Raw genomic sequence first — 12,926 nt, 5'->3', positions numbered from 1 at the left:
GTTCGTTCGTTCGTTCTTTTTGTTTTTGAACTTTTCCGGCAAAGAGCCCCCGAACAAAAAAAGAATTCTTCTTTGGTATATTGGTATAGTTGCACATAGTAGTCTATAATAATGGTTACATGGCTTATGAGTTTCTCTAATAATCAACTAGACAGTTAAAAGGGAATGTGAATGAAAAACGAGGATGCAATAATACACTGCGCAACTAATTGCGAGCCGTGACTTAAGTGGACGTATGGATGAAATAGATGAAAGTCATCGGATGAAATAGACGAAAGTCATAGGACGAAATGCATGTGACGTAGGTTTAAATGACAATTACAAGTTCCCCTTTTAGTGATAAATGCTTAGATTTATCATGGCGAATGAAGTTCCAACATTAGGAATTTCAAATATTGTGCTCAGCCGCCGCATAATAAACATATACCGCATAAGTCACCATTTGACACCGTGATTGCAATTGGATTAATGCTAAACAAGGAACGTGACATTTGCATCAATATGATTTAGCCTATACGAGTGACGTGTAGTAAGTACAGCCTACAACGACAGAATACCTAAATACCCAAATTCAAGTGTAAAATATGAACTCGAATGTTAATAGAAGCGATCCTTATTGATTGCCATTTGACTTTTTTGTGCTTTGTTTTTTCTTGTTTGTTTGGTTCAACCGACCGGAAGGCGATCAATGTGCTACAAATTACGTGTGGTGCCTTGGTTAGTGTTCGGTTAGTATGGGAAATAGTTACGAGGTATACGTATTTATAGATGGGAGAAGATGATTTGGGCGGGTTGGATCAGTCGACTTGGCGTTCAAACTGGCGGATGACGATGTTGGATCCAACGTCGTTGCCAATCGGCGATCCTCCGCGAGTCACCAGAGTCGATCCGTGCATCATCACTACCGGCTCCAATGGCGGCAAACTGAAATCAGAAAATTCAAATTCCAATAATTCCATTAGAAAAATCATCAAAAATGCTGCAGTCTACTTCACAAATATTTAATCAAATCGAAGCAAATCTAGCTGGATAATATATGATTTCAATAAACATCTTTTTTGTATCAGATTGGAACTTGAGTGTTATACATTAACCCATTTAGAGTGATTGGATTAAGTATCATTTTCCCAGTTCTGGAAGTTTTTTAGACTTGGAAAAGATTATTTCTACACTGGAAGTGTAATAAAGATATCGACTAGATTTATAACCCGACAGATTTTTCGTTTATAAAATACGTTATTATTCCGAACCGCGTGCAAATGGCAGCCTAACTCAAGTTGCAGCTGTATAGGTGTGCTGATTATCAACCACTTATGCGTTGTCATTAGTTGTTGCTGGCGACCCGAAACATTGGTTTAAATCTCGGGATGCTTTTAGAATGTATAGGGGATAGATGTCATCATCATCCGAAAAGATATACGACAGCATTTGTTTCGTTCCATCAACTGCACCGTGAAAAAAAAAAGCTGCTGGGAAGCCATTAACTGGCCATCCGATTCTTCAATTTCCCCAATTTGTACAATCGAAACGGACGACAGATTCCCTCCCACCAAAAAATCGAATCCAACGCGCAGCAGACAAGAGAGAAAAAGTGGACTGCAGCATATCGACATCAGTGTAGTGCACCACACACACTAATTCCTCCGCTATTGTCGAGTGGGGGGGATTAGGTTACGGGGCTCCGTATAATAGAAGGAGAGCACACACGACACGATAATGCTAAAAGGATTATTGACTGACTTGCTAATGTGAGTGTTGAGGAAGGTGGTCGAAGGCAAATGGATGGGCGAGTGATCGCCGTTGTTGGAGGCCGAGGCCTCGTCGTTACCGCCATCGGCCTGATGATGATGATGATGGTGGTGATGCTGTTGCTGCTGGTCCTCGTCCTCTGCCCCGTTGCTCGCCACCGTCGTTATCAATCCGGATGGTTCCATCAGGACCACGGCTCCGCCGTTGCCGACGGTCAGCGACGACGATGTGATCACCGTCGGGGTGTAGTGAATCACTGCGCTGGCACCACCGACACCCAACATCTGGCCTGTTGTGGTCAACCGAATTTTTGTAAATGACGTTTCATCGAATGCGAGTATACAGCCAGCAGCACTTGATCGCTAATGATTTCAAAAAATACAGTACGGTATATGTGATTACTGGATATGGTGGTCATTTCGTGATCGTCCGTCTCGCCCAGTTCGTGCTTCATCTCTTCGTAGTGTTGGTTGAGTTGAGCGTGATGTTGTTGGTGCAACTGCGATCCAGACGATCCGGACGGATGCTGAAGAATCAATTGGCCGCCAGATGTGTTATTGCTGTTCTTCGACCCTATGAATCAAAATTTCCCAAAATTTTTTAGTTCTTCATTTTCTTTTCGGTGCTGGAATGGAAAGAAAATTTACTTTTATTTGATGATTTTTCGGTCGGGGCGCCACTGGGAGTTCCGGCTTTTGGCTTTCGTTTACGGGTCTGGATGCCTTCCTTCTTCATGGCTAGCGGTCGGCTCACCTGTCATCGCATTCAACAAATCAATTTCGTCGTTATTATTCTAATGTATGACTGAAAAACTTTTTTTTTTTAATTTAGTTTTTTTGTTTAGTGACCGATATTGAGACCCTTAGTCGTCCCCATCAATTTTTTGTCATTTCATCGAAATTCTTTCTCGCTCCCTCTTACGAAAAGAAAAATTTTTGAAATGATGACATTGACCGGCCCCCGCTGTCAAATAAAACGCGGGGTGGTTGTGGTTGGGTGTCTTTAGACAGACATAAGTTTTGTTTTTGTTTTTTATTTTGTTTCCAAGAAAGAAGGAAAAAAAAAAAGAATTACGGGGGTGTCTTCTAGTCTATAGTCTAGTCGATGTCGTCTCACGACGAGGTTCGTCGTCGGCCATTTTGGCGTCGTATACGTAAATATACAGGAAGCGCTAAGACAGGAGGAGCAATGCCGGTGATGCTATGGCGCGAGCTGGGCTTTTTTTTTCTTTCTTTCTTTCTCCTGTGTGTGGATAGACGCATACCCACGGCACCATCACTCCCGAGTCTATATAACTGTCTCGGACCGACCATTTTGATACGAGCCCTAATGGCCGCCATTAATCTCCCGGTCTCTCTTTTCTCTTGTTGGCTTCGGCTCTAAGTGGATGGACCAGCACCAGCTCTGCGCTGGCAGGCTTCTTCTTCTTCTTTCCTTCGTCTTCTTCTCCTGCTGTACACACACACGGCGAAGAAATAGAGAGAGAGAGAGAGAAAAAGGGGGCCCCAGACCGGCGACGCCAGCACCGTCGCCGCCGATACACATGCTCTGACCCGCTGAGCTATTTTCCATTCCCCCTCCATTTTTCTTCTCGAATTCCTTTTACATATGTACATGCACCAGCGCTTTTATAACGAGGGCCATTTATTCCATTATACACCACCGGGGACACGCATTCTTTGATTCCAGCGCAGCAGCAGTAGCTCCTGACTGGCCAGCGCTATTACAGTTGGGGCTCTGTGGCGGTCAAACAGCGGCAGAATATTATACACACACACAATGGCGCCAGTGCAATCCTCCCATCACGGCGCAGCAACACACACACAAAAGTCAACAGGAAACGAAATTACCGCAAAATCAAAAGGAAAACCAGATGACGGATCGTTTGAATCATCCGCCACTATTACGACATGGTATCCGTTGGCGATTTTCAATTAAAAAATTCAACTTTCAAATAGATGACGGATGATAAATATTTGCCAATCTGATGCAATTCAATTAATGTCAAGAATTTTCCATGATGGAAAGTACCAATGGAAAAATGAATGATTTCAATCGAAACCGAAATAATCAAACCGCTGAGAAACAGTTATTCTTTTAACAGTCGAAAATACACCGCCACCACACAAAATTTCACCGATGGATTGGCAATGTACAAGAGATGACAAAAGCCCAACCCATTGGCACCCTGGTGCAATTCTTCATATTTTTTTAGTATTCCGTAAATGTCCAATCTTATCCAGATTTTACAGACTACCCGACGGCGGGGCTCCTGCAAGGTTATTTTCGGCGACTCCTCTCCATGTCAACGCACTTTACACGACGCGGATATTATCGGCAGCCGGCCCTATGCGTGACGTGTAGCACTATTCGCATGCTGATCGGTCAAACAACAACAACAAACGAGGTGGAAAGAAAAAAAATTATAACCAAACGAAATGGAAAACCCCCTTTAAAAAAAACTAAACAAGTTTACCGTGTCCGTCACACCAACAAATTCGTCCCTTTTTTTCTATTTTCAAATTTAGTTCTTTTCCCGCTGAGGACTTTGGGACGTTGTTGCAAATAGACACCGGCTATCATTCATTCATTTTCAGACAGGGCAAGGCAGCAATCAGCTTGGTTGGCAAAAGAGCTCCTTAACGAGCTCCTTAACGAACCACAGACAGTTGGTAATATACTCTTGGCTATTAAAAAAAAGTTCTTTTTTTACGGTTTCTCTGTCGAGATTTAGGCAACCCCATCACTGAGTGGCTGCTGGATCACTTTGATGACATTGGCATTTGAAAAGAAAGTTGGCAGTGACAAAACCACGTCAAAAAAAGACACTTTAGATGTACTCTTTTCTTCGAGAAAGACGGAAAGATGGCTACATAATGATCCGCTAAATTGGTTCAATTTTCGACAAAAATTCGTGAAAAATTCAAACTGGTTTTATTTTCCTTCTGTGCGGAGACTAAGGGTCTCCTGGTCTTTCATATCACGTCGTTGTCTCGCCCACACTCTGGCCAAATAATAAAAAAGAAAAAGAAAAACGAAAGAGAAAAGAAAGACTAGAGATTCGATTAAGAGTGTCGAAATCCGGCGAATAACCGGTCGGTTCCCTCCTCAACTGTCTTCTGTCATGTGAATGAAGCATAAAACGACTCTCAAAACGACGACAGTGTGTAGCAGCAGCAGAAGTAAGAGTACGGCCAGTTCTTCATCTCAAACGCATTACGAATACGACACAGACAAAAAAGGCGAAAAAGAACCAAATAAAAACAAACAAAATGGGGAAACAAATGAAGCTAAGCTGAGATGCTGTGCTGGACTTTTTCTCTTTCTTTCTCTCTCTTCTCGTCCCTAAAGCTGTCTCTTATTATTCGATCCGTCCGTATCCGGACACGGAAAGCCACTTTGCCGTGGCCGCCGCCGCCCCTCAGGATCGCCCGCGTCCTCATCTTTTCCATGAGCCGGCGACGACGGACGACGGACGACGACGACTTTTTCTTTTTTCTAACTAGCTGCAGAGAAAACGAATAAGCGCGCACACACACACACAAAAGAGCTCTGCTGATTTCCCTGTGTCGCTTTTCCCGCCGCCACCGCCGTGACTGCCAGCGAATTTATTGATCATTACCGAGAAAATACAATCAGCGGTCGGCAGTGGACAGAATAGGAAAGAAAAAGAAAGAAAAAAAACGATGGCGGCGGGCGTCTCGCCCAAAACACACAAGTCACCGGTAAAGTTGATATAATAGATAGAGGGTCTACTACTATACCACTGTGGACGAATAAAAAGTAGCCGAGTGGATTTATAGCTGCCATTGCCACCGTACATAATCCGTATAATGGACCCCAAACTATCTAATACTTTTTTTCTATCTGATTTATCTTTGGCATTGAATCATTTGACTCCCCATCCTAATACTAATCATCGTCGCCATTTTCCTTCCAACACACCAATCACTTAGATATCGACAAATTTGTTTTTAATCCTCACTGATTCAACTTCCCGCCCCTTTTTGTTTAAAGAGACCTCCTACATTGCACAATTTGGCCAAATTGGTCTAGTCTTATCAGCCCCGAAAAATATGAAGGATGCCACAGAAAAACGAGAAAAAAGTCTGAGAGGTTCAAACAAAAATATTAAACAAAACTCGTAGAGAAACCAACAAAAAATTAAGAACTGCCCTATGTTGATTGATTGATATGGGAGAGGCTTTTCCAAGGTATTTGTTCTTGTTGTTTCGATGGTTGGCAGCGATACGGACGCTGGACCTATTATAATAGATTGAGTCGACGACGAGTTGGCTGATGGGCAGAGCGCGGAAAGATGTCGCCTCGCTCCTTAAACTTTTCTGGGCCTTTTTCTCAAACGGACCAGACGCTCTGCCCATTTCGTCTTGGTTTTTTCTTTAATATGTTTATTTAGGGGTCGAAAGAAGAAATAGATGTTGGGATTCTTTTGCGGCTGTGTCGAACAAAATGACTTTCTTTCGTTTTCTATGCGGTCGCCTTCATAGACATGCACACACCTCCATTAGGACGGAAAAGAAAAACGAATTTTTAAAAAGGGAAAAACGAACGACAAAATATTACGCCATTTAGTCGGCAGTTTTTGTGCTTAAAAAACCGTTCCTCGTGCACACAATTCAGTTTAAAATGTACTACATACAGTATTATTTTTAATTTGCAAGTTTGGGATTTTAAAAAAAGCAGAGGAATTGAAAGAGAAAACAAGAAAGGTCTTCCATTTTCATGGTCGACCATTTCAAGTTTTCCTGGCAATATAATTGAGACACACCACACAGACTAGTTCACCTCATTAGAATAATTACTTTATAAATTCGTCCACCGCAATGGTAAATGAGACAGCATTTACCCAAAAACAAACAAGAAAGAAGAAAAAAGTAATTTTCTGATTGGCCCAGCGACCACGAGGAAAATGGCGACCTGATATCGAATACTCGTAGGCTATAGTCTAATGGTATGCTATGGTTATGTGTGTACATAAACTTGCATGTCACTCATTTTGGGAGAGTTGCGTAGGAAATTCAAATGGCCTTTTATGGAATTGCAAACCAAATTGGGAAAAGAACAAGAAACAAAGCAACAAAAGCAAAAACTTACTCGCACTCGCCATTCCAGGAATGAATAAAAACCAAAAAAGAATCAGGCCTATAATCAGGTCAATCCATTTCGCCAGTTGCCAGTCGTAAATGTTTCCACTTAAGTTGTTTCATCACCAAAAATACCATCAGGAATGTGTGTTGACCGCTCACGTGGCATTTTTCTATCGAACTGATCAAGGGTAAGAACAAATCGCGTGACTGACATGATACCCACCCTCTCAAACGGATGGCAATCGGCGTTGCAAAATTGGTTTCAATTTTATCGTTTTTTTTTTTTTTTTTAAATAACAGGCCTATAATTTTAAAATAAGAAATAAAACAATCGAATTGATCGTTTTGTACTTCGACAAAAAATTTTAAAATTATGTTGTCAGTTGACACGTAGAAAACAGCAATATGTTATTCGATTATTTGTCGTTGCGTGTCGTTTCAATCTCAATTGGGTTAGACGTTCAATTTCCTGATTTTTCTCTCGTTCATCATCACGACCACTCTCTCTGGTCGTCAATTTTTTCTTTTCATAAATGAGCCACTGTAAAAGCTGCAAGATGAAAGCTCACACGCGCCAAAGATTCAAATCAGTTGAAAAAAATCAGTTGGAAAAAAACTAAACTGACGAAATATCTTTCAAAAAAAGATTCTTGTATGTTATTTTTCTATCCATTCGAGACTCTATTTTCGCATTTGTCGATAAAAAGTTGGATTGGAAGTTTTGTTTTTATAGATCATCTTGATTGATCGATTTGATGTCGTTGATGATGATGGCGTTATGTTATTTTCTCCAAGGTTGAAATGCATTTCTGGAAAGTGTCGCCGGGTTTTCAGTTTCTTGTTTTGTCTTTTGTTTTTTCGTCGGGAGGAGTCCACGACGATGAACTCCACCTGTCCTGTATATTTATAAATATCCACACTTCCCATTTTTCGAGAAAGTCACGCAACCAAATAGCCCCCTAATAAGCCCAACACGCAACCACATCCAGCAGCCGCTATATGCATCCTCCCATCAAGAAAAAGTAATTCAAAATTGAATGAAGGCTCGTGCCGGGCGAGAAGAAGAAGAAAATGGACGACGACAAAAGACTTTGAACCCGATGACCATATCCCAGTCAAATTATTAGCTTGTCCCTATTGGAGCTATATAGAGACGCGAGCGTGTCTTTATATTTAGTGATGATAATCATCTTTTTCCATCTTATGGTGTTGAGCCCTTTTGGTGTTTGGGAAGGGCATCTAGTCCAACGATCGACAGAAGAAGTGACTAATGATTTGATGATGAGGATTCTCTCTGTCGCCTTTTTAAAATCAAAATCCTTCGGCCCGCCTATGTCTGCCGGGTAAAACCCTCTGTCCTATATAGGCCTATATGCATATTACATAATATCGTCGTCGTTAAATTGATATTTTTGAGGTACACTTACATTGTGCAGTTTGAAGTAGAGTCCGCAGGCGTTGCAGACGGGTTCGCCATTGGCGTTGCGGCGCCACAAAGTCGTCGTCGACGTATTGCAGTTGGAGCAGGTCAGACCGGCTCGCCGGTTGCCACTGCCGCTCGACTGTAAGGGTTTTAAAATTTGTTAATTTTTTTATGTTATTATTGTACTTTGAATAGATAAGAAAATTATTTTATACCGAACTCCCGCCGCCACCGCCGGCGCTGCCGACGGAAGAGCGCTTGGCTTGATGCGGCTGATGGCCGCCGATTCCGTTGCCGCTGTTGCTGCCGTTGCCGCCGGAAGGCGGCTGACGGACGGGCGGACGATTGGTCCCGTTGGTCAACTTGTACAAACCGCAAGCATTGCACAAATAGTGATTGTTGCCGTCGCGACGCCAAAGAGGCGTAGCAATTGCGCTACAATTGGCGCATTCTCTGCCTTCCAACATGGCCGGATCATCTGTTAAGGGTTGAAAAAATTAATTCGAATTAAATCAACATTTCGCACATTTATCTTTCAAAATAAAAAGGAGTAAAAAAAAAAAGTTTGGGGTTTTGGGAGGGTACTTTGCGCATGTTTGAATCAAGAATTTTAAAACAATAGAAAGAAGAAAGAAGAAGAAGAAGAAGAGTTATAGTTGTATTCTATATAGCGTCCATTACGGCCTGCATCTAAATCACTCTGGACAACATCATCCCTTTTCTCTCTCGTCTCTCTCTCTCTAAGGCGGCGGTGGTGGTGGTGGTGGCGGCGGCAACAACAAAACACTCTCCCACATGCAAATCGTCAACAAGTCGGAAAAGGATGGACCCCCAAAAGGAGGAGAGGGAAATAATAATAATAAAGAAAACACGCCGCCCATCTCTTCGTCGTCGTTTCGCCTTTTTTTTCCCCTTTTTAACCCAAGTGGTTTTCTTTTTCTGCGTGTGTGTGTGTATCCCGTATAGTAGGGGCTATAAATCACTCGTGTTGGTGTGTGTGTACTTTACGTTTCCCTAATGTTTTTCGGATAGAAAGAAAGAGGAGACGGCCAAGAAATAACCAGCAGAATTTTGGGATGTTGTTCCTTGCCGTGTATCTTTTGTTTTTGCGGTTTCCCTGATGAGACAAAACTGACGAAATCATCGGCATCTCTCTCGATGGATTAAAAAGTTAACGAATGTCTTATGTCTATAGGGGAGGATATGAGTGAAATTCGAATCAAACAATTTTCTGCTGTGTCGAATAGGCGAAATTTGGACGTGACACACAGACCTGGATCGACTTTGCGCAGGATCTCACCCGTATGCAGGATGTGAACGTTGCCGTCGGATGGGCTGTACCAGGAATTACTCGGCGCGGGACTAACCGAAGTGAATTGGCCACCGACCGTTGAATAATTGCCGGAATACCCGCCGACGGACATGGATTTCAACTCGGTTGGCGACACGTCAAGCGACAGCGATCCTGCACCGCCCATTCCGTAAGATCCGTAATTGTATTCCAACGGCGATTCGGATGAGTTCCATGGCAGTTGAATATTGATCCCATCCATTTTGCTGTCGAAAAAAAATCCTCGTTATTATTAGCTATTCACCTGGAATGGATTGAAATGGATTTTGTAGAAATTTACTGAGATCCGATGACGATGCCGGAAGAGGAGGACAATCCGGAAGAATTGGACGGATTGTAAGTGATGGTGGCGCCCTGCGACGGATTGGAGGCGCTGTACAAAGTGGCCGTGTGGTCGTAGACGCCGGAATGGTTGGGCGACGACGACGGGATGTTGTGGCTGTACACCTGGGCGGTGGCTCCGTGCAGGGTCGACTTGTACTGCGACGGAGTCACCTCGAGTTTGCTGTAGAGACTCGGGTCGACCAGACGGCCCGACGACGATCCCGATGATCCTCCGCCGCCGTGCGAAAGCAGCGAAGTGTAGTGATGGTGCGACGTCTCTTGCTGGGACTGCAGCTTCGAATTGCTCCCGATTTGGTGGTACTGGTAGCCGTCGGACGTGTTGTAGGCGGCAGCGGCCGCAGCGGCCGCCGAGTTGGGCGAATGCCTGTCCGACGACGGATAAGTGAACGATTGCAGCGTCTGCAGCGGCTGGAGCGAAGTGGTGTGGACATGGATGACATTGCTGCCAAAATTATCCACTGTGCCATCGGTGACCATCACTTCACCGCCTACACGACACGAGAAGAAGAAAACATTTGTTATAACATTTCAAAAAGAATGGGGTGGAAAAATTCGAGCGCTGGCCATCTAGCGATAGAAAATAAAACTACATTTAAAAGTTGCGTGAAAATCGCACGATGGTGTAATAAGTAATAACACCACAAGGACAAAGTTCAAAATTTTTATTTGACTTACTGGGGTCGTAAGTGGAATCGTCCAACTCTCCTTTGTGGTTGTACAAGTCGGATCGCATGATGTAGCGCGTGGGCGTCAGCATGCTGTACACTTGCTGGCCCGAATGCTGCTGTTGCTGCTGCTGGTGATGTTGTTGCTGGTGGTCGGCCGCCTCTGACGAAGCGTGGCCGTCTTCGTCGCGGGAGTGATGGGCCGACGGCCCTCCGCCGTTACCACCTTCCTCCAGATCCACCTGCCGAGCCAACGTCATCTAAAACACGCAGCACAAACAAAATGTCAATCGACAATAGCTCATGCACAGACTGTCAATAATAACGCACCACGTTCCAAAAGTCAAAAACTGGCCTCTTGTATTTCAAAACGGACTTGGAAAAACATCGCATGTCTTTAAGGAATATCCATCTTTTTATGTCCGATCTTATCAAACTAATCCCATCACTGTCAAAATCGTTTCTCTTATCTTTCCAAGTCTCCCCCGTGACATCACGGCGGGACTCAATGACAAGCTGAAAATAATCGTCTTCTTTATACACGCTCAAAACTGGGACGACAAGTGAGATGATGTTTTTGTTTTCGTACGGGAAATTCTCAATCGAACGGATTTACCGAAATGCAATCAAGATAATAATTGCTATATGTACCTGAAAGGTGGCCAAACGGCTGCCTAAATAGGATGTCCGGTCATCTTGGTCGTCTTCTTCGCCCTCCATCATGATGTAACCAGTCGGGACTCCGGCTTCCGCCGCAGCCGCATCCAGCAGCTCCGTGGTGTGTTGAACCGATCCCGTCTTGTGATCGTCAGCCATTTCTCGGTAGCGGACCGATTGTCCGGCTCCGTTCTCTTCGGCGTAGTGATGATAGTAGGAGCCATTGTCCGTCGCCTCCTGTTGAACAGGATTGACGGCTCCTTCTTCTACGTAGATATTAGTCGAATTATTCGCCGTGTTCCCTTCGTTGGCCAGCTGCTGGCCCTCGCTCATGGCCGTCTCCTGCTGATTGTTCTCCTGACTCTGTTGCAACTGGCGGTAGTCTGGCGTCAGCGTGATGGTTCGTACGTGCTGCGTGAGCGGTGGCGGAGACGATCTCGGCTGGCGCTCCTGTTGAGTTATTTCGGCCGGAGCAGGAGATCCATCCGGATTTCTCGTTGGCTCTACTTGTTGTTCTTCCTCCGCTGCTCCGGTCATACCGGCGTCCTCCACCTTCAAATTGACGGGATTTTCGATCACGGTTGAATCGGGTTCGACTGCTACTGCGTCCTCGGCCGTGACATGCATCAGCGGAGGAATGGCCGAGAGATCAACTTGGGTGGGTTTGACATCCGGTTCTTCAGGTTGACTCTCTTCAGATGGTTTGGCACTGCTGCTGGATTGCTCCTCCTGTTGTTCGTCTTGTTTAACTTTTTCCTCGTTGTTTTCGTTGGTACTCTCCATTCTGAAAGACCAACAAGGTTATACATTCACTTCACTGATTGCACATATAAGAATGAACCGATAAAAATTAAACCTGGAATCGCTAGCTAGATTAGAGAGCAGCGCAGATATAGTCTTATTAATAAAAACGGGATGCACCCCCGGGTGATATAGAATGGTCGGTTGTAATAAATAACCAGATGACTATAACCTGATGTCGACGTGCGATACTCTATCTGAACTGAAACTGGGCGACATCAACAGTGTCCGTTGATTAGTCTTAACAGTGGTTTTGAACTGAGATATAATACTAGCGGATAATGGCCACAGCAGGTAGGTAGGTGGGCACTAATAGAGACAACAAGGTGAGAGGTGGGGGGATAAGTGGATAACATCATCTACGATATAGTTTGCCGGAGATTGCTGCTGCTTACTCTGATATATACACGCTGCCAGCAGTCGCTAGCGGAAGGACTCGAGTTGCGGTCACAGATCGACAATCAACTTGTGTTGTTGGCTTCTTACCTTCTCGGCTGTGATGTTCTGCTAAATAAACACACACAAGTTGCTGCTGCTGCTGGACGAAAGAAACAAATAAAAGTGGCAGCCGGGCCGGCGGATCGAGTTGTGCTGCTACAGGTGAGTAAAGTCGGCTGCCAACTGGCTCTCCGCCGGTTCACAACTCAAGCAAAGGTTGTAGTTACGTGTGGTGGTGGCCCAGCCTTTTTTCTCTTCTTCCCCTTGACAAAAGCCCCAGCACTCTGCGCTCTGGCTTGTGTAGTAGTACCGCACGAACCAGCCTGTTGGTTCCGCGCGTCCGAGTTGCAATGTGGAGCGGCCGCCCAGTCGGACTCTGATCCCTCACC

The 12,926-nt window shown here is 44.4% G+C and overlaps 1 protein-coding gene across 1 annotated transcript; it reads right to left on the bottom strand.

The window, feature by feature from the left end:
- Positions 1-63: 63 nt before the first annotated feature.
- On the bottom strand, positions 64-12,579 carry LOC124314406 (box A-binding factor-like). The gene is made up of 11 exons (XM_046779552.1): positions 12,495-12,579; positions 11,293-12,082; positions 10,652-10,901; positions 9,912-10,464; positions 9,554-9,837; positions 8,496-8,758; positions 8,285-8,419; positions 2,397-2,502; positions 2,137-2,322; positions 1,741-2,038; positions 64-924 (listed from the first exon to the last, which is right to left on the bottom strand). Exons 2-11 carry the CDS (start codon positions 12,079-12,081, stop codon positions 798-800), a joined length of 2,991 nt encoding a protein of 996 aa, XP_046635508.1. The 5' UTR covers position 12,082; positions 12,495-12,579; the 3' UTR covers positions 64-797.
- Between the last annotated feature and the right edge of the window lie 347 nt (positions 12,580-12,926).

This window comes from Daphnia pulicaria, chromosome 10 (assembly GCF_021234035.1).
Source record: "Daphnia pulicaria isolate SC F1-1A chromosome 10, SC_F0-13Bv2, whole genome shotgun sequence".
NCBI classification, from domain to species: Eukaryota; Metazoa; Arthropoda; class Branchiopoda; order Diplostraca; family Daphniidae; genus Daphnia; species Daphnia pulicaria.
The sequence above is the reverse complement of the archived record's forward strand: the minus strand, read 5'-3'. Positions and strand labels throughout refer to the sequence as shown.